This window comes from Salvelinus namaycush, chromosome 3 (genome assembly GCF_016432855.1).
Source record: "Salvelinus namaycush isolate Seneca chromosome 3, SaNama_1.0, whole genome shotgun sequence".
NCBI lineage: Eukaryota > Metazoa > Chordata > Actinopteri > Salmoniformes > Salmonidae > Salvelinus > Salvelinus namaycush.
In genome coordinates this window covers 55,720,878-55,746,771 of record NC_052309.1, presented here as the reverse complement: position 1 = coordinate 55,746,771, position 25,894 = coordinate 55,720,878, and the positions used below count along the sequence as shown (strand labels likewise).

Genomic DNA, 25,894 nt, shown 5'->3' with positions numbered 1-25,894 from the left:
AACGATTGGAAACATTTCTGGGTTTTACCGCTAGGTATTATGACTTATACTTAAGCAATAATGAATGATGGGGTGTGGTATAGGGCTGTTCTTCGCATGATGCAACGTGGAGTGCCTGGATACAGCCCTTAGCCGTGGTATATTGGCCATATACCACAAACCCCAGATGTGCCTTATTGCTATTATAAACTGGTTACCAACATAATTAGAGCAGTAAAAATACATGTTTTGTCATACCAATGGTATACGTTCTGATATACCACGTCTGTCAGCCAATCAGCATTTACGTGTTATTCGGAACTAGGAAACTCGGAAATTTCTGACGTACTAACAGTAGTTATACAGGTGGCCACATCGAATCAGCAAGTCGGACATTTTCGAGTTTCCTAGTTCCGACTACTATTGGAATGCAGCATCAATACCGACTGCCCTGGTCGTGTGGCACGTTTTTCCACGTCGCAGTTCTCGTCATCGGTTGCGTTGCGTGTACGACTCGAGCGAGGCCGGAAAGATGGCGGCGCCCGTCCTGAGAGTGTCCACCCCTCGATGGGAAAGAATAGCCAGGCTCCTTGTTTGCTTATTGGGCATATTGTTGTCTTTATACGCCTATCATGTGGAAACGGAAAAGGCCAGAGACTCGAATTATCGGGCCATGTGCGACGTGAGCAATTCTATCAGCTGTTCAAAAGTCTTCACCTCCAGGTAATTTTAATTCAACAGAGGCGCCGAGTACTAGCAGCGCTCTGGATGACACTGAGCGTTTTTTTTACCATCATTGTGCGAAACTGTCAATGTTTTAGCATGCGCTGTTCTTTAGTACATTAAACATGTCAACTCTGTTGATAATAAACGTAGCCTGTTTAGTGTGTAGAAGCTATCGTAGCCACATTGCTAACACTACGGTAAATTACTTAGTTATTCACCAGGCAACAACTAGGTTAGCTACTAGCTGGCTGTTAGATACTATGAAATTGTGTATTTTAATTTGCATGGATGCACACTATTGTTCTCCAACCTTAACACTGATATTTAGTTTTAATTAGATTGCTAAATTAGCTAGTTAGCGAATGGGGCGCCACCCTTATTGAGTTAACATTGGCTAGCTAGCTCGACGAGAGGCGTAGCCATTCAGCCAGTTTTGTGTAGCATTTTCTTAGCTATGTGAATCAGCTGTCTACTTTACACATTAAATACATTGGAGAGTACCTCAAACAAGTTTACCAAGATCTTAAACTGATATCATTTTAATAAGTCTCACTACAATTTTAGAAACTATGCTGCATTTGTATAATTCCATAGCGATCTCAAATATGGGCCTGGCATTTCTGCCCTCGATGCGATTAGTTGGATTGTGGGCTGTAATATGTCAATGACAAGATAAACAACCTAATCCTTAGATTGGGAAATACAGAATTGTATATTAACAAAGCTGAATTCACATAAGGGCATCTGTTGTCTGAAACTGTTGAATAGTCTGTTGAATTAAACTAGAGTCCTAAAGTGAAACAGTGTCATTAGAGTTCAGCTTATGATTGTTGGTCACACATAGTTCATGTGCCCAAGTGATCTTAGGTAATTTATTTGTGAGTAGCTATCTGGGTTGTAGGACATTAACACTCCTGTTTGGTGTACAAATGCTGACATCCAAGCAATGTCAGGTCTCCGGGGGAAATGCAGGGAATAGTTTTTTCAGACATGATGCACAAGTCATGAGAACAACACTGCTGAGACATTCAGTTAAACAACCACAATCTGCCTGCCAAACGCCATCATGAGCAGCCTTGAATAACACCGAAGCAAATAACCAACCTGCCCTGTGAAGTGTCATTGTGTAGGACTACAGTATTTTGTCTCAACAAGGGGAGTTTTTTTTATGGTAGAGCGTAGTGACTTGATGCTCTTTGTCTGTGTGGCATGTCTGTGAACTGTATACAGGAACCCTATAGGGAAGTAGGCCTAACTGCTAGGAAGTACACTTTAACTTGAAATGAAAACGACTTTCTGACAAAATTAGAAATGTGTAATATCTGAAAATGTAGCTAGCTAGACTCACTTACCCGTATACATGGATGGACGCTTCTCCCTTTTTGTCACGGATGCCATGGTTGCCCTTAGTTTGAACATGTAATCCGGAGCCTTCCGTGTGTTCTCTTTTCGACTCAGTCTTCATATTTGCAATCAAACGCCAGAATTTTCTCCATCTCCTTAGCTATCATACTCTAATTCCACCGGGCATTCCACTGATTTCAAAACTTGGTCCTCCAGAAAGTGGAGAGCGCCACTTAAGCAATTATTATACGTGATATCTTTCAAAACAGCCATGTTAGAAAGGATTACCTACACATACTAACCAGCTCATATTATAGACAGAAGCGTGCTACGTGGCAGACCAATCTGAACTCATCTCTCGGCATGTCCAGCCCACTCATTATCTCAGCCAATCATGGCTAGCGGGAAGGTTGCGGGCTTTTTCCATGGCTAAACCAACTAGGCTCGTTATTTAACAATTGTATTTGTATTTACAGATGGCATACAGTTTGTTATTAAGGCACATGAAATTTCACATGTTCCAGAAAGCATTTCTGCCCCAAAAAACGTTTTGATTTAAAAAATGTAAAAAAAAGTTTACATTCAAATGGCGCTCCTGTTAAGTAGTGACACGCAACATACACCTAGTTTTCTGAAACGAGTCACATATAGCCTAAGCATACCTGATATGGACCATGTAATTAGCAATAATCATTATCACCTTTAGCCCAACTGATGCAGCAAAGTACAAATAAATAGGCTGAAGCATGGGGTTTCCTTTCTGCATTTACCCTATTAGGCTAATCATTAGCCAGATCTCAAATGTGATCTTTTAACTAGTTATTATCATAGATTAATTTTATGTCCCAAAAAACTTGCATAAACACTGAATATAATGTAGGCCTACCTGTTAGGGTAACTTGGTAACTCGCCACCTGGGGTAAAAAGCCCCCTGCCTGTACTTCTCACAGAAACCACTTCATGTAACAATTTTTCCCCCAACACTTTTCCTGGTTTCCACTACTCTTACTCAACAAAAAATATTATCTGTCTCATCACAATTTGAGTAGTTCTAAATACATTATTTTGAGGTAGAGAGGCATTGTACCCCAGTCAGCCTACAATTGACCGATGTTACATTTAGCCTGACTCTCCCCTGTGCACTCACTGCCAGTTGCAGAGCGGTAATGTGCTTAACCATGCTTCTGCTAAAAACCCTGAGTTTAAAATGGTGCAGTTCACACATATTTAGGAGTTGAGAAAAAAAGTAGGAATGGAAAGCTGTGACTCCCCTCTTTTTAACAAAAGCCATTAACTAGAGGTCGACCGATAATTAAATCAGCCATGCTGATTAAAGAGTCGATTTCAAGTTTTCATAACAATCGGTAATCGGCATTTTTGGATGCCGATTATGGCCTATCACGTTGCAATCCACGAGGAGACTGCGTGGCAGGCTTGACCACCTGTTACACGAGTGCAGCATTCCCGTGTGGCTCAGTTGGTAGAGCATGGCGCTTGCAACGCCAGGGTTGTGGGTTCAATTCCCACGGGGGGACCAGGGTTCAATTCCCACGGGGGGACCAGGATGAATATGTATGAACTTTCCAATTTGTAAGTCGCTCTGGATAAGAGCGTCTGCTAAATGACTTAAATGTAATGTAAATGCAGCAAGGAGCCAAGGTAAGTTGCTAGCTAGCATTAAACTTATCTTATAAAAATATAAAAAATCTTAACATTGTCACTAGTTAACTACACATGGTTGATGATATTACTAGTATAACTAGCTTGTCCTGCGTTGCATATAATAATTGCGGTGCCTGTTAATTTATCATCGAATCACAGCCTACTTCGCCAAACGGGTGATGATTTAACAAAAGCGCATTCGGGTCAGGGTATATGCAGACCATTTCTTCCTATCAAAGACTAATTTGCCAGAATTTTAATTAATTATGACATAACATTGAAGGTTGTGCAATGTAACAGCAATATTTAGACTTAAGGTTGCCACCCGTTCGATAAAATATGAAACAGTTCCGTATTTCACTGAAAGAATAAAGGTTTTGTTTTCGAAATGATAGTTCCCGGATTTGACCATATTAATGACCAAAGGCTCGTATTTCTGTGTTTGTTATATTATAATTAAGTCTATGATTTGATAGAGCAGTCTGACTGAGCGGTGGTAGGCAGCACCAGGCTCGTAAGCATTCATTCAAACCGCACTTTCCTGCATTTGCCAGCAGCTCTTCGCAATGCTTGAAGCACAGCGCTGTTTGTCTTCAAGCCTATCAACTCCCGAGATTAGGCTGGCAATACTATAGTGCCTATAAGAACATCCAATAGTCAAAGGTATATGAAATACAAATAGTATAGAGAGAAATAGTCCTATAATAACTACAACCTAAAACTTCTTACCTGGGAATATTGATTGAGAAGAGTCAGGCTTCTTCTCAAAATAATTTTTGGGTAGGCCTAGTCCAAAAAAGTATATTTCGTACACGTGGACTAGCCTATATGATCTGTTCCGTTTGAGATGGCGAGCGCGAATGTGAGGACTGGAGGTCAACTTTGATAGCTTGCTACTACTATAATTGATTTGAATAAAACAGTATGTTTCTTGTCTATGATGTAGTAATCAGAGTTATTGACCTCACTATAAGCCAGATTCAAGTAACTTGGTGCTAAAACTTGAGCTGCAGCACAGTCAATCTGAAATGGATAGCTCATAGTGGTGAATGTAGGCAAATTCGAGTAGGCATAATTAATTTCAACAGTCATAATTTTAGTTTTGACTAAACTAACAACCAGGGGGCTTTATGTTGGAGCCTATTTCTTCTTAACTTCTCACGAGTCACCATCCCAGATCCGGGAGCACCCTCATCAGTAAAAAAGCTGACTAGCATAGCCTAGCATAGCGCCACAAGTAAATACTAGCATCTAAATATCATGAAATCACAAGTCCAAGACACCAAATGAAAGATACACATCTTGTGAATCCAGCCATCATTTCTGATTTTTAAAATGTTTTACAGGGAAGACACTATGTATTTCTATTAGCTAACCACCATAGCAAAAGACACAACTTTTTTTCCCCACCATTTTTTTTCCTGCATATAGGTAGCTATCACAAATTTGACCAAATAAAGATATAAATAGTCACTAACCAAGAAACAACTTCATCAGATGACAGTCTGATAACATATTTATTGTATAGCATATGTTTTGTTCGAAAAAGTGCATATTTCAGGTATAAATCATAGTTTTACATTGCAGCCACCATCACAACTCTCACCAAAGCAACTAGAATAACTACAGAGACCAACGTGAATTACCTAAATACTCATCATAAAACATTTATGAAAAATACACAGCGTACAGCAAATGAAAGACAAAGATCTTGTGAATCCAGCCAATATTTCAGATTTTTTAAGTGTTTTACAGCGAAAACACAATATAGCATTATATTAGCTTACTACAATAGCCAACCACACAACAGCATTGATTCATGCACGTTAGCGATAGCGAATAAACCAGCAAAAGATATTACATTTTTCACTAACCTTCTCAAAACTTCATCAGATGACAGTCCTATAACATCATATTACACAATACATATATTGTTTGTTCGAAAATGTGCATATTTAGCGGCACAAATCGTGGTTATACAATGAGAATAGTAGCCAAGCTGCAAAGAAAATGTCGGGAGAAATCTTGGGAGAGGCACCTAATCTAATCAATAACTAATCATTAACTTCACAAAAAAATGCAGGTTGGACAGCAAATGAAAGATACATTAGTTCTTAATGCAACCGCTGTGTTAGATTTTTAAAATTAACGCTACTACGACATACAGCGTGCGTTAAAGCGAGACCGCACCGAAATTAATGGCGGAATAGTAGTTTTACATTTTTCAACAGAACAACAAATTAACATCATAAATAGTTCTTACTTTTTGATGAGCTTCCATCAGAATCTTGGGCAAGTTGTCCTTTGTCCAGAAGAATCGTTGCTCGGTTGTAGATTGTCGCCTTCAACTTTGGAATTAGCAGTAAACATTAGCCATGTGGCGAAGACGTGTCCAACTCACTATAACGCAGCACTAAGAAAATTCCGAAAATCGCAATATACTGATATAAAATGATATAACTCGGTTTAAAATAACTACATTATGAAGTTTTTAACACCTATATCGAATAAAATCAGAGCCGGATATATCTAAGGCCTATAACGAGAGCTTTCCAGAATGCCATCCTGAGGTCTGTCTCGCGTCATGGCGAACGTTGAAAAGAGTGCACCCCACGTACCAAGACCCTTTATATGGCCTCAGATCTGCCTAGCAACTCCATTCCAATTCTCACTGCTTGCTGACATCTAGGGGAAGGCGTATGCAGTGCATGCCGACCAATAGAATACATGCAAATTAATAAACTGACCCTAGAACAGAGTGCCCGATTTCAGATTTCTCACTTCCTGACAGAAAGTTAGCTCCAACTTGAGTTCTGTTTTATTCACAGATATAATTCAAACGGTTTTAGAAACTAGAGTGTTTTCTATCCAATAGTAATAATAATATGCATATTGTACGAGCAAGAATTGAGTATGAGGCAGTTTACGAAATTTTACAAAGTGAAAACAGCGCCCCCATATTGACAAGAAGTTTTAAGAAATAAAAGGTACGTCTACCTTTTTGATAGACGAAATTAGGCTATAGGCTGCTATCCATAGATTCCTCCACCCACCATGCAGTATTTAAATAGCCTACCTCTGTGTCAGTGAAGAGCTATTAAGTTAAAACCAGGACTCGAATTGAGCGTGTATGAGAGGGTATGCCATAGGAATACCTTATATTAAAGAAAATGTCAAAAAGCATAGGCCTACGCCTTTTCGCTTAAGATTTAGAAGAAAATATAACGAATCCAATTATTTGAAGTGATCTATAACAATGCTTTATGCTAGAAACAAGTTGTGAAATACATGGGAAACAGGTGACTCCAATGCATATGGTATCTTTGTTTTGTTTTTTTGACTTTGAGGCTGAGCTACAACCTATAGCTTGGGAAGTAATCTAATTATGTCACTATCAATTGATTAAGCTATTCATTTTCTTTACAATAAATGTTTCAACCAAGACAGCTTTTAGGGAAACACTTGTGACTTTCTCTCGTTGGGTTAAGCCACCGGAGAAGAGTAGGCAGAAGTTAAAGCTTACATTTTTCTGAGTTGGTAGGCCTACTCTGTCTGGGTTGAAAAGGTAGTCTTAACTTTTGAAAATCCCATTCTCAGATTCATAATGATGCCTTAGATTTCATTATTTGCAAACAGGGACAGTTTTGTTGCAAACAAGACACATTGATTTGGTATTTGAGAAATATGATAAGATTAATATATAGGCCCATCTCTGTACATGCTTAGCCTTTAATTTCGGTGGTATTAAAACATATTATACTAAGGTCTCCAGTCATGTAAAATACCTTAGAACTGCTTGACATAAAAAACGGCAATTTTTTTCTTGGACCCGCAAATACTATGCTAGATTCATGCAATGCTTTTACTAGAAAGATATTTCCACCCCTACTCTTGTCCACGGTGGTCTGCTGACCCACAACCTTCTTGCTCGCAGCCATGTGCGCTATCAATTTCTGCATTACCATGTAATCAAATAAAATGTATTGGTCACATACACATTTAGCAGATGTTATTGCGGGTGTAGCGCGACTTTACTTTCATTAATTTGAAGACTGTTATTTATCTAATCAATGAACTATGTTTTGTTACCCTGTTAAACAATTATGTAATATGTAACAATTAACTCATTGGGATCTGGGGCATCATGAGAGCGGTTCTTTAAAAGAGTTACCATCTCCCAAATTAAACTCTTAAGGTCTTTACCTATCACATCCATAAACAGTCAGCTTATCAATCACAACCTCTTATCATATCGTTCTGAACAGTCATAACCTTGCTTCTGCAAAAACCCAAGCCTTACTTATGATTCAGTACTACACAAATTGGTTTAATTATTTATTTACTAGCTAACTAAATGGTAGCACAGGATAAACATACATACTTAATGCATTAGAAACAGGTCCCTAGCGGACTGACAACAATATGGCTGCTTGATCCAAAAGATATGGAGAGGGCGAGAGGGACAGACACTTAACGTTGGAACATTTTGAAATTACTCTCACTTATACTTTGCACACGAACCGCCGCCCGCTTGGAGTAAGAAGTCATGAATGTATTTATGTGGAAAAGCCTTGGTTCGCCATGTATCTCTCTGAAACGGGCTGCCTTGGAAAGGGGATTGGTTGGGCCTTTATCGTGGCATGCTTGTAAGGCTCTGATTGTCCAAAAGGATCCCAACCTATCTTCTACTGTTTTTCTCTGCAGTCGTCCAGTATCCGGTGAGTTGTCGTATAGTCCTGAACAGAACTAAACGTTTATTCTCCTTCCATTTGCTCTGGAAGATGCTGCTTTGAAAATAGGCTAGTCAGCCGTGTTGATGGATCCCAGTGGGGTAATGAGAGTAGCATACTACAGTGGATTGAGCCAAGTAGTAGAATGGTCCCACTTCAATTCGATTTTTACTTAGGATAGCTAATCAGCCTTACCAGTGATTGTCCGGGAGGTGACTTTATCTTCTCTACCTTATGTTGAGATTGAGTTCAAACCACTTTAAACGTGAGCTGTAGCTCAACGTCTCTGGTATGATATGTTCATTCTTAACCCATCATTTTATACAGTTCATTCAAAAGGGGTGGATCCGTCAGGCAAACACGCTCTCTGACCTCACTCAAGGGTGTGCCTTGTCAAAATAAATGGCTCCTAAAATCATGTCCCTTAACAAAAACATCATTTTTCATGCACAATGCATCGGCTGGACACCACACACATAGTTGATAAACTTTCCAAGTTACAGTATTTCCTTTTATGGCATTTTTAATGACCACAAAATAACACCCAAAACGTCACCAGTGTTCTCCAGATCGCCCCTGACCATTCCCCACGTCCTATGTTAGCAATATTGTTCCAGTATTCGCTTTAGAACGTGTTAGTTTAGTCAGGAAAAGGTCTGTTGAAACAAAAGCACATTCCTTAGGTGAATTTGGAGAGGGATTTGCTGAATGTTCTCTCCTTGATTTACAACTGGGTGTGAGCTGTCAACCTCCACCAGTTTTCTTCTCCCCCCTCTGCGGGTGAGAATGGGTCTGGTTGAAGTTATTTATTACAAAGCTGATCTGACCTATTTGGATCCTCACAGGACAGTCCTGACAAGCGAAATGCTTGTGTTCCTAGCTCCAACAGTGCAGTAATATCGAACAATACACACATCTAAAAGTAAAATAATGGAATTAAGTAATGTATAAATATTAGGACGAGCAAAGTCAGTGGCATTGAATAGAATACAGTATATATGTATGAAATGAGTAAAGCAGTATGTCAACATTATAGTAACTAGTGTTCCATTATTAACCTTTACCGAACCTCAACCCCGTATCCGGGATCACCCCCCACCCCCCACACACTGATTAGCATAGCTAGCATAGCTTCACAAGTAGATAGTAGCATCTAAATATCATTAAATCACAAGTCCAAGACACCAGATGAAAGATACAGATCTTGTGAATAAAGCCACCATTTCAGATTTTTAAAATGTTTTACAGGGAAGACAAAATATGTAAATCTATTAGCTAAACACGTTAGCAAAATACACCACTATTCTAACTCCATCAGTTTCTTACTCCTTCAGGTGCTATCACCAATTCGGCTCAACTAAGATATTGATAGCCAATAACCTATAAAAAAAACCATCAGATGACAGTCTGATAACATATTCATGGTATAGGATAGTTTTTGTTAGAAAAAAGTGCATATTTCAGGTAGAAATCACAGTTTACAATTGCACCGACCATCACAAATCGACTAGAATTACTAGATAGAGCAACGTGTATGACCAATTTACTCATCATAAAACATTTCATAAAAATAGACAAAGCATAGCAATGGAAAGACCCAGTTCTTGTGATTTCAGACCATATTTCAGATTTTCTAAGCGTTTTTCAGCGAAAACACAATAAATCGATAAGTTAGCATACTACATGTGCAAACGTTACCAGAGCATCGATTCCAGCCAAAGAGCGCTATAACGTCAACATCGCCAAAAGATATTAATTTTTTCACTAACCTTCTCAGAATTCTTCCGATGACACTCCTGTAACATCATTTTACAACATACATATACAGTTTGTTCGAAAAGGTGCATATTTAGCCATACAAAACCGTGGTTACACAATAAAAATACTAGGAAATCAAGCCTCAATATGTCTGACGTCATCTATCAGAGTGATCTAGTTTAATTGAAAGCTAATCATATACTTGACTAAAAAATACAGGGTTGACAGGAATCGAAAGACAAATTAGTTCTTAATGCAACCGCTGATTTACATTTGTAAAATTATCCTTACTTTTCAATACAGGGTTCGCCAAGTGAAGCTATACCAAACAAAATGGCGAAATATGCGTTTAAAATATTTCGACAGAACAACAATTTATCATATTAAATATTGCTTACTATGAGCTGTTCTTCCATCATATTCTTGGGCAATGTATCCTTTCTATGTTATAAACGTCTTTTGGTCGATAGATGTCCTCTGTCCTTCGAAATATCCACTAACGATCGAACGGGACCCCAAAACGTGTCCAAAGTTTCAGAGTGCACAACAAAGAAATTCCTCAAAATCGCACTAAACGGATATAATTTCCTATAAAACGGTTTAAATTAACTACCTTATGATGTTTCTAAGTCCTATATCGAATTAAATTACAGACGGATACATTTCAAGTTGATAACCGAGCCTGTGAAAATGGCGTCCGGAGGTCCCTTCCTGCGTAAGGGCGAGCGTCGAAAGGGGGGCTACTCTCACTCCTTGGTCTTTTATAACCTCTGAGAGCTACGGAGAAGGCCCATTCCACTTCTCATTGGTTACTGACATCCAGGGGAAGGCGGGTGCAGTTCGTGTCGTTCCATAGGATAGACAGAGACCTTAAAAACTGATCTGAAACCAGAGCTTCGCTCTCAGACCTTTCACTGTCTGTCATGGATTTCGCTGTAGAAAGAGTTCTGGGTCACCCACAGACATCATTCCAACTTTGTATGAAACTAGAAAGTGTTTTCTTTCCAATAGAATTAATAATATGCATATTGTACGAGCAAGAATTGAGTACTAGGCAGTTTAATTTGGAGACGACAAAATGCTAATTCGGAACAGCACCCCCTGTAGTCGCAAGAAGTAATAAAAGTGACCAGTGATTCCATGTCTAGGTACAGTTGAAGTCGGAAGTTTACATACACCTTAGCCAAATACATTTCAACACAGTTTTTCACAATTCCTGACATTTAATCCTAGTAAAAAATTCCCTGTCTTAGGTTAGTTAGGTTCACCACTTTATTTTAAGAATGTGAAATGTCAGAATAATGTTAGTCATTTATTTATTTCATCACATTACCAGTGGGTCAGAAGTTTACATACACTCAATTGGTATTTGGTAGCATTGCCTTTAAGTTGTTTAACTTGGGTCAAACGTTTCGGGTAACCTTCCACAAGCTTCCCACAATAAGTTGGGTGAAATTTCCCATTCCTCCTGACAGAGCTGGTGTAACGGAGTCAGTTTTGTAGGCCAAATTGAGGTCAGGGCTTTGTGATGGCCACTCCAATACCTTGACTTTGTTGTCTTTAAGCCATTTTGCCACAACTTTGGAAGTATGCTTGGGGTCGTAGTCCATTTGGAAGACCCATTTGTGACCAATCTTTAACTTCCTGACTGATGTCTTGAGATGTTGCTTCAATATATCCACATCATTTTCATACCTTATGATGCGATAATTTGTGTGACGTGCACCAGTCCCCTTTGCAGCAAAGCACCCCCACAACATGATGCTGCCACCCCTGTGCTTCACGATTGGAATGGTGTTTTTCGGCTTGCAAGCCTCCCCCTTTTTCCTCCAAACATAACGATGGTCATTATGGCCAAACTGTTCTATTTTTGTTTCATCAGACCACAGGACATTTCTCCAAAAAGTACAATCTTTGTCCCCATGTGCAGTTGCAAACCATAGTCTGGCTTTTTTATGGTGGTTTTGGAGCAGTGGCTTCTTCCTTGCTGAGCGGCCTTTCAGGTTATGTCGATATAGGACTTGTTTTACTGTGGATATAAATACTTTTGTACCTGTTTCCTCCAGCATCTTTTCACACCAAAGTACGTTCATCTCTAGGAGACAGAAAGTATCTTCTTCCTGAGCGGTATGACAGCTGCGTGGTCCCAAGGTGTTTATACTTTATACTGTGCTATTGTTTGTACAGTTGAACGTGATACCTTCAGGCGTTTGGAAATTGCTCCCAAGGATGAACCAGATTTGTGGAGGTCTACAGTTTTTTTTTTTTGGCTGATTTCTTTTCATTTTCCCATGACGTCAAGCAAAGAGCCACTGAGTTTGAAAGTAAATACATCCATACGTACACATCCAATTGACTCAAATGATGTCAATTAGCATTTTCTGGAATTTTCCAAGCTTTTTAAAGGCACAGTCAACTTAGTGTATGTAAACTTCTGACCAACTAGAATTGTGATACAGTGAAATAATCTGTCTGTAAACAATTGTTGGAAAAATTACTTGTCATGCACAAAGTAGATGTCCTAACCGACTTGCCGAAACTATAGTTTGTTAACCAGACATTTGTGTAGTGGTTGAAAAACGAGTTTTATTGACTCCAACCTAAGTGTATGTAAACTTCCGACTTCAACTGTATAATTTTTTTCTGCCCAATTTTGTGATATCCAATTGGTAGTTAGTCTTGTCTCATCGCGGCAACTCTCGTACGGACTCGGGAGAGGCGAAGGTCGAGAGCTGTGCTTCCTCCGAAACACGACCCGGCCAAGCCACACTGCTTCTTGACACAATGTCCGCTTAACCCGGAAGCCAGCCGCACCAATTTGTCAGAGGAAACACCGTACACCTGGCAACCTTAGCATGCATGCGCCTGGCACGCCACAGGATTCGCTAGAGCGCGATGGGACTTGAACATCCCGGCCGGCCAAACCCTCCCCTAACCCGGACGATGCTGGGCCAATTGTGCGCTGCCCCATGGGTCTACTGGTCACAGCTGGCTGTGACAGAGCCTGGACTGGAACCAGGATCTCTAGTGGCACAGCTAGCACTGCGATGCAGTGTGTTAGACCACTGCGCCACTGGGGATGATGTGGGTGAATCATTTCAGATCATCAGTGACTTGTACGTCGGGGAACTTGACGCTTTCCACCTTCTCCACTGCAGTCCTGTCAATGTAGATAGGTGCATGCTCCCTCTGCTTTTTCCTGAAGTCCTCGATCAGCTCCTTCATTTTGTTGACGTTGAGAGGTTATTTTCCTGTCATCACTCCACCAGGGCCCTCACCACCTCCCTGTAGGCTGTCTCATCATTGTTGGTAATCAGGTCTACTATGGATGTATGTTCTGCAAATGCTTACAGTACGAAGAACAGTTTATAAAACTGCATATCTTATTCTCTGGTAAACGGTAGGCATGTTATCTGCTATCCACTTCGTTTACATTTTTATTTTGCTAAAGGGGAAGGTCACTTTTTGCTGAAGGGAGGGCCTTCCATTTTAATTTCTGAGGTCAGATTTTCTCCAGGTGACTCTTATTATAAATAACGTATACTCCCTGTCCCTTAAAGGGGCAGCTGAACATTTGTCTCACCTAATGATTGTGGTTGATTGAGCATGGATCACCCCTAAGGACTTTAATTCATAATTCTTTTGTTATTTCTTATCAAAACTTTATTCTTTAGTCCTTCTCCTAGATTTGTGTGCTTCTACATTTCTAATTAGGAGCACATGTACTCCTTATATCAGCGTAGTGCCCTGAAGTATAATAAATAAGCCACATCACTTAGCCTTTTGTGGCATGGTAGACGCCTTTGTTGATTCTTGATAAACAGTTCTACAACTGAACAGCTGTTTTTACTATTGTATCTAAAAAAACAAAAGAAATGTTTACCATGTATTTGTTAAGACGCAGTTCATGAAATTCAGCAATATACCCCATTACTTCTTACTGGTAATACATTTCTTGTCTTATCAAAAAATTTGTTTTTTGTAAATATAGCGTAAAACATATTTTGGCTTGTAAATGATCTGAGAGACTAGTAGATGACATAGTGGCGGGTGGGCCAAAAAGTTAATTTCCCTAGCTGGCCAGCATCCCTGTGGTATGCTTTCGACACCTTTTAGAGTCCATGCCCTGATGAATTGAGGCAAAAGGGGTTGCAACTCAATATTAGGACGGTGTTCCTAATGTTTTGTACACTCTGTAGGTCCTGAATGCATTGCTTAAATTCTGCTGTGAACAATGCAGTGGTGTGATCCTGTGGAGGCAGTGCAAGGAGGGGAGACGACAAACCAGGACCAGTGGTTGTTGCGCCACTCAGGTTTCCAGGGTACTTTGTTATCTTGCTTCTGAGGCCGTACAGTAGGCTCAGTTACGTACAGTTATCTTGCTTCTGAGGCCGTACAGTAGGCTCTTTACTATATTCCGTTTGTTCCCTTTGGTTTGATGAAATTCTGCTTTTACTTTTATGGTTCTAACTTGTAAATGACACTGTTAAGCCTTCCTATTGAGATACTGTATCAACATGGTTATATAATTTAGGATTGTAGACGTCACCCGTCATATCTTTATGATTATAACTTGTAAATTACACCATTTAGGCTATCACCTTATCAGAATCTCACCCAATAATAGTTTGACCTTCTCAGACATTTTCCTTGGCGTACATTGCTATTTGTCCCTGCAATTCATCACGATTACTAACAAATTTCCATTTGTTTTTTTCTAATTTCTCTCCCTGTGTAGGTGGGGTCGAGGATTTGGACTGTTGGGCTCAATCTTCGGAATCGACAGTGCAATGAACCAGCCAAACAGTGTCTATGGAATTTTCTTTTATGTCTTTCAACTGTTACTAGGTAAGACTTTCGATTCCACAGCCACCGGCTCTTGCTATTCAAAGTATGGAGAGAATTTAGGTGACAAGCCTCCTTGAATAGTCGCTTTGGGCTATTTGTGCTGACACACCACTCTGTCAGGCCCTCACTCCCTCTTTACTATATTTGACTGCACCCTGGCTCAGATAAGTCCTGAGTCAGGACTGTGGAGTATATTAAAGGTAGCGTTGTCATGATACCAGAATTTTTACTTCAATGCCAGGTTTAGTATCACGATACTCCATATCATCAAGATACTCTTTACCGCAGCAAAAAAAGCATATTAGCCAGTCACAGAATGGCACTTGATCTAGACAGAGACAATCAGCTAATGCTAAATCTCTAAATAAACTGGGTAAATCAAGATGTAGCCTAGGCCAGTGGTCACCAACCTCTTTTTTAATATTTTTTTTACCACTCAGATTAAAAAATAAAATACTTACAAAATGTAAGCATATACAACATTAACCTAATACACGTTTTGTAGGAATTAGGTTTGTGCAGTAGGCCTAATATCACATTCGCGTATTGGCATGGTCTGCCAATATTGTTCTTCTCAGACCAGGTATTCCCAAACCAGGGGTACGCGCAATGCCGCCGGAGGTACACCAAAAAGTGATTCATTATTTTATTTAATTTAAGTAACATTTTTCACATTTTTCAACGGTCCATTTATATTTTCCAACAGGGCTATACATTTGGGTGAGTTTTTTTTTCTTGCCTGAGTAGCCTTGTTTCACTGCCAAAAATAAAATGTAAACTATCTAGTGTTGAGCAAAATAACAACACAATGTCAAATACAGGTAGTCTAGTCAAATAATTAACATCCAATCACAATAACCGTTACTCTCTTGTGGGAATTCCACTAACATTCCGTATGTAGCCAAACGTAGGTGCTGCTCATTCCGTTTGCTCGAAAATGGATAAAAGGTCTAAAAAAACTAAGGCCCATAGAGACCCATACCAGCAGCACTGCACCTGTCGACGACACAAGTTGTTCTGCTTCCACGAGCAGATCCAATGCTAGCGTCAGTAATTCTACATTTGTTGTTAGCCCAGCTAGCATGGACACTGAGTCTGATGATGCAGCCGAAGAGCTACTGCCCCCTTACCCGGGAAAGCACCAAACAGGGACGTTGGACCATCGAAGAGGAGCAAATATGATGAGAACTACATTGATTTGGGCTTCACTTATATTGGGAGTAGTGCCTTTCCTCAGCCACAGTGTGTTATATGTGCATAAGTACAATCTCACAACTCGATGAAACCTTCACTATTGCGCAGACATTTAGAAACAAAACATGCCAATTTGAAAAATAAGCGAGAATTAAGACTACTTTCGAGTAGTAAGACGTGTATAAAAGCAACAGATACCATTAATAAGAAGGGGCTAGAAGCGTCTTATATGGTGAGCTACCGAGTGGCTAGGATTGGCAAGCCCCATACTATTGTGGAGGACTTAATTCTTCCTGCTGCCACGGATATGGCTGGGACAATGCTGGGGGAAAAGGCCCCAAAAAACTACACAGACAATGCCTTCATCAAACAACACTGTTTCACGATGCATCAGTGACATGGCAGGAGATGTTTTGAAACAATTACTGCTTTGCATACAAGCCAGTGAATTATATGCATTACAGCTGGATGAGTCAACAGACGTGGCGGGCCTGGCATATCTCCTGGTATATGTCCGTTACATTTATGGGGGGTCAATTAAGGAAGACAGCCTCTTCTGCAAACCACTGGAAACCAGGACAACAGGAGAGGATATTTTTAAAGTACTGGACAGCTTTGTGACATCAAATGGACTTTGTTGGTCAAGATGTGTTGGTATCTGTACTGATGGTGCAAAAGCCATGACAGGGAGACATAGTGGAGTGGTAACGTGCATGCAAGCAGTTGCTCCCGACACCACTTGGGTACACTGCAGCATCCACCGAGAGGCTCTTGCTGCCAAGGGAATGCCTGACCGCTTGAAAGACGTTTTGGACACTACAGTGAAAATGTTTAACTTTGTTAAAGCAAGGCCCCTGAACTCTCGTGTTTTTTCTGCACTTTGCAATGACATGGGCACCATGTAATGTAATGCTTTTACAACATACAGAAGCGTGCTGGTTATCAAGGGGCAAAGTATTGACACGTTTATTTTTAATTGAGATGAGCTTAAAGTTATTTTTACTGACCATAATTTTCACTTGTCTGACCGCTTGCATGATGAGTTTCTCACACAACTGGCCTATCTGGTTGATGTTTTTTCTCGCCTGAATGATCTGAATCTAGGATTACAGGGACTCTCCGCAACTATATTCAATGTGCGGGACAAAATTGAGGCTATGATTAATTAGTTGGAGCTCTTCTCTGACTGGATTAACAAGGACAACACACAGGTCTTTCCATCGTTTGATTTTATGTGCAAATGAACTCAAGCTTACGGACAATGTCAAATGTGATATAGCGAAGCACCGGAGTGAGTTGGTTGCGCAATTACACAGGTACTTTCCCGACACGGATGACACAAACTAGATTCGTTATCCCTTTCATACCCTGCCTCCAGTCAACTTACTGATATCTGAACAAGAGAGCCTCATCAAAATTGCAACAAGCGGTTCTGTGAAAATTTATAATCAGAAGCCACTGACAGATTTCTGAATTGGGCTGCGCTCAGAGTATCCTGCCTTGAGAAATTGCTCTGTTAAGACACTGATGCCCTTTGCAATCACGTACCTATGTGAGAGTGGATTCTCGGCCCTCACGAGCATGAAAATTAAATACAGGCACAGACTGTGTGTGGAAAATGATTTAAGACTGAAACTCTCCAATAAAACCCGACATTGCAGAGTTATGTGCATCCTTTCAAGCACACCCTTCTCATTAACCTGTGGTGAGTTATTCACAATTTTCGATGAACAAATAAGGTTTTATATGTAAGATGGTTAAATAAAGCGCAAAATAATTGGTTATTATAATATTATTATTTGTGCCTTGGTCCTATAAGAGCTCTTTGTCACTTCCCACGAGCGGGGTGTGACAATACACTCTTATGTTTTATAAATGTATACTATAGTGTGTGTGGGGCAGGCTTACAATGATGGCAAAAACATTTGAGAGTTCGCTGACCCTGGTGCTAGAGGGGGTACGCAGCTGTAGGTTGAATGTTTGAAGGGGTATGTGACTATAAACAGTTTGGGAACCACTGTCTCAGACCGTATTATATTTCAAAACTCGAGCTATGATAACAAAATAGATCAGTTGTATTACTTGCGAGGCACAGCTGAGCATACATGTAAATCATTTGCTTTTTTATTTTACTGGACTGATGGCGTCTCCATTTAATGGTCAGTCTCAGGGGAGAGACGGAGAGAGCAGCAAAGGGTCCGTCTCTTACGGGTCCATCTCCCTGCTCTCTCCTTTTCTCCAGCGGATCTGACCAGATAGATGAGACACTGTTCCACCTAATGTGTGAAAAATATAAATATTTTTCTATATTAAGGAAGAATGCGGGCACACTCGTTTGCCTAACCAAACTGAAGCATGTGGAAGGCTTTAGATGTGACACAGACAAAAGGGGGAAAGTATATTTGGATGTGAGGGAGAGATGATTAAGTGAATTCATGTTTTTGGGGACAAGCTTTCATCAGGGGACTTGGTCCTCTCAACCAGTATACGATGTGAGAGACATTTTGACAGCAGCACCGAAAGCAACAAATTCAAATACCCAAACGTTTTCAGCCGAATTCGGCCCACGGGAAGCCAGTTGTGGGGAACCCTGCTCTATTATATACCTGAAATGTTGGTGTCCTTAAGGTAGTAGGCCTAGATAAGTGTAATGCTTCTTGCTGAGCCCCTCTAAGGGCCCCTTCCCTGTGTGAAGTCATACTATACACTCCCGCCTGACTGTCTGATGTCCTTGTGGCAGGTTGGAGGTTTTGCTGACTCAGTCCTGCTGGTTTAGATCTGTTCCCCTGCTGACTGGCCTAAGGGCCCTGCGGCCTGCTTAACCAACTGGTGCTGCCTCAGAACTAGAGGCCCTTCTCCCATACCGATTTACTACACAGGTGGATTTGACTAACACAAAAGTGGTACAGTGGGTGAAACTTACTGTCCAGGCATTGTGGTTAGGTTAGTGAGGATATTAGTTATTTTTTTTAAATTATCATTTAGACACGTAGGTTGAAGGGACCATAGATTAGCTGGTGTCTCAGAATGGTAATTCTCCTAAAAAGAGCTTGAGCAAGAGGGCCTTTTCATCTGTGGCTACTGGACATCGTTTCATTTTTTATTCTCATGATCAAGTCAGCTAAGAAGACTTAGGCCAAAAGATATGGCCTAAGGCTTACTGTACATTTGGTTTCTGTTGCCCCATTCTTGCTGTTTTTTTCACTGTATTTACACAGTTCCGTTAACTAAAAACCAGTAGCTTTAACCTTATCCTGTAGCACTCTCGCCCTGTACTCTCGTACAGAATGTGTGAGCACTGTTTGTCCCTTTCCCCTCTAATATAATTTCATCACTATGAATAGAAGCCTGTGCCAGAACCAGAACATGTCTGTTTAGAATGTCCTCTACTCTAGAACACCTGCTCTTCTTCCTCCTTTAACCAGAGGGTCCTGTGTCCTGTCATGCATCTGGCTCGGTGGTTTACTTTCTTAAGCAGACCTGGGTTCAAACACTATTTGAAGTCATCAGAAAGAGAGGAGGACCAAGATAAAATGCCTTTATTTGTATGGCATGTTCAATGGAAACAAAGTTTCAAAACGCCAACGCGTTTCGGGTGCATAGCCTTCGTCAGGGAGTGCAAAGATATGATAATCTTTGATTTCATCAACCCTGATTTTGAAGAGGGAGTGGTTACAGAAATGATTTGTAACACCTAGTAAGCAATACTATCCACATTAAAAAGTGAAATACTGTAGATATGTTATCAGAAATGCATCTCAAGGCTAGAAGCATCAGAAGCCCCAGAAAGGCCGTTCCAACCCTGAATATGACTGGTCAGTGTTAAGAATAGGATAACCATTTATTTTATAGTACACTATTACACAGTTAACATGGACCACAACAGTCTAAACATAGCTGAGGGAAATAGAGCAAAATGTCCACTAGATGACAGCAAAGGGACCTCTCATGACCCTACAGGAAAGGAGAGAAATCCATATCTTAATTTAAACCAGGGTACTTAGTGGCCTGTAGTTTGTAAATCCAAAAACTTTCCCTTTGGTTTAGCTGTTTAAGATGGTCCCCTTTTCTAATTGAGGCCGGAACATGATCAATGCCCATAGCTTGTAGGGAGGCAGGGTTGCAATGGTGTAAGGGCTTGTAGTGCCTTGCCATGGGGTAGTCTTCATTGCCTACCCGTATGGCATACTTGTGTTCAACTAAGCGGTCTTGAAGGTGTCTCTTTGTCCGTCCAATATATAACACCTTGCACTGTGGACATTCCAATCAAATTTTAATTGGTCACATACACATGGTTAGCAGATGTTATTGCGAGTGTAGCGAAATGCTTATACACTTAATGTTTTCTGGGCTAACAATGTAAGAAATAATGCATAAAAAACAAAATACTGCAGTTTCCTAAGGACTAGAAGCGACTCTGCCATCTTTATTGGCGCCATCTTGCCTTCAAGATGGTGCCGATAAATCTGTAACCACATGAGTGGTTTTGCAGTTAAGGAAATGCTTGACTTGATACTCCATTTTAGAAGCTGTCAACAAAATACTTGCATTTAAATGAGCTCCTAGGTTTGTGGTATAGCAAAGTGTTTTGAGAGTCACCAGGAAGATAGCTGTAGACTAATTTGTCATTTAGGGTAGGACATCGCTTATAACTGGTGGCTCTGGTAAGACTTGGCGTAGTGACATATCACTTTAGTGACATATTTTGTAACAAAGTACACTCTCTCTGGTGCATCATGAGGCGCTCCCCTTCGCAACATGTTCTCTCTGTCAAGTTGTCCAGCCCTACTACCTGCATCTTTCAGGACCTGAGCGCCTTAGCCCCGATTCAAGAAGCGATTCTCCAATGCAGCAGATTTGACACTGTAGTCTGTTTCCTGATCGCAAATTCTGTGGATTCTTTCGAATTGGCCTTATGGAATGTTCTCTTTTAGCCTTTTAGGTTGGAAGCTGTCTGCCCTCAGAATGCTATTCCAATCTGTAGGCTTCCAAATGATTGATGTGTGCAAACAACCTCTGTCATCTTTACTGATGTCAAGGTCCAAATTTTTTTATCCTTGCAGTATTCCATAGTTTGATGTTAGGGTTATTTCTGGTATTGGTGGAAGAAATAAGTGAATCTTCTGAGCCAGACCAGAACTGTGGGAGGCATCTCGGTCTCAGGCCGGGTACTCGAGAAATGGTGCATAGCTGCCAATCCTTGTTCATGTTCAATGGTGGTGTATAGAGACTCCACATCCATGTTGACTAAGTCATTTCAAAAACTTTCTGGGTTTGATTGAGCTTGCCCGGCTTATTGGACCAAGACAAGTCCTAAAACTGCAAACCCACCCATCTGGCACTGTAGAAGATTTCAAGTAGTATTTTGAACCCAGGTCTGGTCTTAAGCGCTCCACTTTCAGTTGAAGGGTGCAGCCAGAGATTTGTGGTGGTCACTCACTAGTGCCAGGTTACAAATGAGGGGCCTAAGGGCCCATACAAAGGCACCAAATGTATTCCCCCCTGATTCAAGTGTACAAGGTCCAGGCATTTCATGACCACCGTTTTTATCCAAAACGCTTGCTTTTGTCTTTTCCATGTAGTAGTGTTTGTCAAAGTGATTATATTTCTTCACTGCCACCTTTGCACAGCATGTCTTACTGTACTTGTTTGTGCAGTGCACGTCATGTCAGTAGCCTAAGCCCCTGCTCTCTCTCATCTGGTTGGTTACAGGAATCACCGTGAGTGCGATGGCTGCCCTGATCCTCATGACGACGTCTATCCTATCGGTGATGGGCTCGCTCTATCTGGGCTACATCCTCTACTTCGTCCTCAAGGACTTCTGCATCATCTGCATCACCACATATGCACTGAACTTCATTCTTTTTATGCTCAACTACAAGCGACTGGTTTACTTGAATGAGGCCTGGAAGCAGCAGGTGCCAGCCAAACAGGACTAAGATGGGTTGTAAAAGTACAGTAGGCAAGTGAAAAATATAACAAACAAAAAATGAAATGTGACCTCTTGAACAGAACATTTTGACTTGCCACCAGGAGACCTTGCTTCCAAAACAATGTTTATTCTGCTGTGTGTTGTAAAAAAGAAACAAGAAGATTACCTTAAAAAAAAATTGGGACAGACATCTCTCAAGTTCATTGTTGCATATGTGATGGAAGGATTTTTTTTAAAAAGAGGGGGAATAATTTGTTTCTTAAAAAAAAAAAATCTAACTCCTGTGACACAGGTGATGAATAGGGTTATGGGGGTAAAACACATTCAATCCAAGCAAGCAGGAAGGCAGAATGCCAGTCTTCACTGTGGAAGATGGGAGGACAGGACACCCTTCTCCTGAAACAGAAGGACCAGAACATGGAAGAAAACTGGGACTTATAAAAAGGTGTTTACTTGAAATAAATAGGAAGGTCCTGTTCCTGCACACCTGACCGGGTCCGGAAGCTAGCTGAAACATTACTACAACCTGAGCGGAACTGAAAAATGGGTCAGAATACAAAATGCATGGTCATGGGGTGAACAATCATACAGTTCACAGCAGCAGCTATGAATCCATGAGGAGAGCGAAACAGAGAAACAGATGAACAACAAACACCATACAATAGTTTTTTTGTTTACACTTTACAGCAATTTTGTTTTGTCTTTTGAAAAGGACCACTAATATGAACCATTTGAGATTGTGTGTAATTCAGTCAGATTATTGTGTTTGTTTTCTTTTAGAAATTCTGTAAATAGCTGCTGAGCAGTATTCCAGGCTAGATTGTGATTTAGTGTTAACATAGACTTTAAGTTAAAAAATCTAATAATTGAATCACAAAATGAGGAACAAAAAAGTAACTGAAATCAAGTCATCTGAGTCTGTATGAAGATCTGTTTTGCAGTCAATCAGTGTGTGACATCTTAAGTTCATACAATCCCAAGCGAGGCATGCTGCTCTAAGTTGCGTGGATCTAATGTAAGTTAAGTGCTCACTGATCAGTTTCTTTCATCTCTTTCTCAGTCACACTCACTGAGGTCCCAAGGCATCTGATAAGCCCTTCCTCAGTGTTCAACTATTTACACTGGAAAACAAGGTCCAGGTAGTCCCAGCTGTTTCATTTAGATTTCTTACGTTTGGTGTCTAATGAACATGGCCCTAGTTAATTTCTTCTCTGCCGAGACTACTTACTCTCCATAATGGCACCTTCACTGTCTTGTCTTTATTACGTGTGAAAAGCATTCCTGACACCACACGCTACTGTAGGAGTGGGATCCATTAAGACGTATGTGCCTAAAAGAGATGTGAAGTGAATTGCCTTTATTTTGTTGGGAGGTGGGATATATGTAATGTATCACTACTTTTTGCTCATTCTCACCATTGTTTTTTTTTTTTATTAATAACTATTTAAATGCTATGTTAGTGTCTCACCCCTCCTGTATATTCTAATGGTAATGTAGCACAGGCGGCTAAACAAGCAATGATTGTCTGTCTGCTCAATGGTGGTGATAGTAGTAGTAGGCTGTTTTGTTTAAAAAAAAGAAGCTCTTAAGGCATTTTTGTAGGTTACTGTTGTTGGTTGAGAAATACGGTTCATTGTCTCTCTCTTAATGGTACAACAGCACTGTTTGTGGGGAAGGAAACCACACAGTACTCAGTGTCTTTGCCACTACCTCTCAGTATTGCCCAAGGTGTGTGGAACAACCCAAGCCAGTTGGAACGTCCAGAACCAGCGCCAAGGGAAGCAGACTAGATCAGCTTAAAGCCATTCAACCCCAAATAATATTGTACTTGTTTGTGAGGTTGCTTTCCAATGCAACATCCCCTGGCTCACATTGAACAATCTCATTGATACGGTTTTAGATGGGCACTTATCATAGCTACATGTTATATGGCAGATTGTTACACAAGTTGGTTTATGAGGTACATATTGTTTGCATTGTAACTCACTCACTAGCTCTGCACTTGGTATTTAGCAGTGACAAACTCACTGAGGTCATTGGGAAGAGACATCATTGCATGATGACACTGATCAAGAAATAAGCCTGTGTGCTCACTTCTAAAGCTCCACTCCTGGTTGATTTAAAGTAGTCTGGTTGCACAGTACAGACTTTCCTATGGGTTACTCACTGTGTCTATGTTGGCACTGTCAGCCATCAACAAACTACAATAGCAATCGTTGCTACAGTAGTTCAGTGCTGTTGGGACATAAACCATGTTACTATGGCATTATTTGGGAGACTTAATAATAGTCCCACAATTCCAGAGAGGTGGGTGGAATATGTTTGGCTTATTATATCACACAAGTCAAAGTCCCTAAAATAAGCTTACAGGCTGTGTTCCTGACCTGTTAGATAAGGAGTCACATTTGACGTATGTTTTTATGTCAAATTAAAATAATTTATTAATAAAGTCAATAGAAATACAGCTAAATGCATAATACGCCCTCGGCTAATCTTGACCAGTGTCCTGTTCATAAAGTGTTGAGTGAATTCTAAAAGGTCCCAAGATTTAGAACTAAGACGGTCATGTTCGCTGCATCAACAAATGCCATCAAAAGTGCCTTCTGTTGGCTAGTTGGCAAGAGCAAAAGCAGATCTGAGACCAGGCTACTCCATTAGACCTTCTGGGTCGAAATGACCCACCAAAAAGCTCCGTCTTGTATTTAAACGGTCATTTTTTTTTTTTCAATTCTCTTAACATTTTTTAAGATGAATGTACTGAAAATATAGTTATCTTTAATTTCTCTGTTATTAGAGATGGACACTTTTGTTTCTGAAAAAAATATATACATTGTCCGAATTACAATATTGTAAAGTTCTTATTTCTTTCTGACTGTGACTTTGTGAAATAATTGTTATTTCTCCCCTAATGTTGTATAAATGGACTCTATTAGTAACTACACCCTTTAGCTGTATAGAGTTAACATTATGGGTTATTTTAGTAGAAAAAAAGGATTGGAGGTCTAGGAATCCATGTCATCACATTTCTTTGTGGGAGGAAGACTAGGTTTGCTTTTGTATTTGCCAAATATTAAGTTGAAAAAAATGCTGTATTTTCTTACATGGAACAAGTGTTACATGAATGGTTGATGAGATGGGTGCAGAGAAACAATCGGATGAAATTCTGTATTTGCTTCCCTTATGAGTAACTGTTGCGGAAGTTGACACGTGTGAACATTTTAATTGTGTCATTGTTGTGTGGAAATGGTCTACCATTAAAACATTCCTTCTGAAGTGAGTTCTGTTCCTCTTCCTATGACATCTCACTCTTGAATTAATAATATTTCACTGAAAATATGTAACTGAAAGTTTAATTGGCAACAGCTATTCGATGTTTTTGCTGTCTCAACATGTACCGTTGGGTGTTGAAAATAACTTAAATCCATTGGGTTGATAATGTCAAGGTTTCACAGTATAAAGCTGTGGTGGTTATCTCTTCCAGGGAACGGACTTACTGGTAAGGAAGGAACGATATTTAAGAATCTCTACAGTTCATTACTAAGGGCTAGATTCACTCCGGACATTGAAGTTATTTAGCTTGATTTAAATTTAAACCTAATTTTCGATTGTGCCGACATACAGTACCTAATGAAAGTCTACACACCTCTTTAGGTTTTTTTGGAGGAGGAGGAGGGGGGGGGGGGTTTGATTTAAAATGGTTATGCCATGGATCATTTAGCTG

The 25,894-nt window shown here is 40.2% G+C and overlaps 1 protein-coding gene across 1 annotated transcript; it reads left to right on the top strand.

Moving 5' to 3' along the window:
• The first annotated feature begins 416 nt into the window (after window positions 1–416).
• Window positions 417–25,446, top strand: LOC120032726 (vitamin K epoxide reductase complex subunit 1-like protein 1). The gene is made up of 3 exons (XM_038978919.1): window positions 417–702; window positions 14,938–15,047; window positions 21,954–25,446. Exons 1-3 carry the CDS (start codon window positions 512–514, stop codon window positions 22,178–22,180), a joined length of 528 nt encoding a protein of 175 aa, XP_038834847.1. The 5' UTR covers window positions 417–511; the 3' UTR covers window positions 22,181–25,446.
• The last annotated feature ends 448 nt before the right edge of the window (window positions 25,447–25,894 follow it).

Coding starts and splice junctions, on each gene's coding strand:
- LOC120032726 (XM_038978919.1), top strand. CDS start 512: ATGGCGGCGCCCGTCCTGAGAGTGTCCACCCCTCGATGGGAAAGAATA. Junction 703..14,937: donor TCAAAAGTCTTCACCTCCAG/GTAATTTTAATT, acceptor CTCCCTGTGTAG/GTGGGGTCGAGGATTTGGAC. Junction 15,048..21,953: donor TGTCTTTCAACTGTTACTAG/GTAAGACTTTCG, acceptor GGTTGGTTACAG/GAATCACCGTGAGTGCGATG.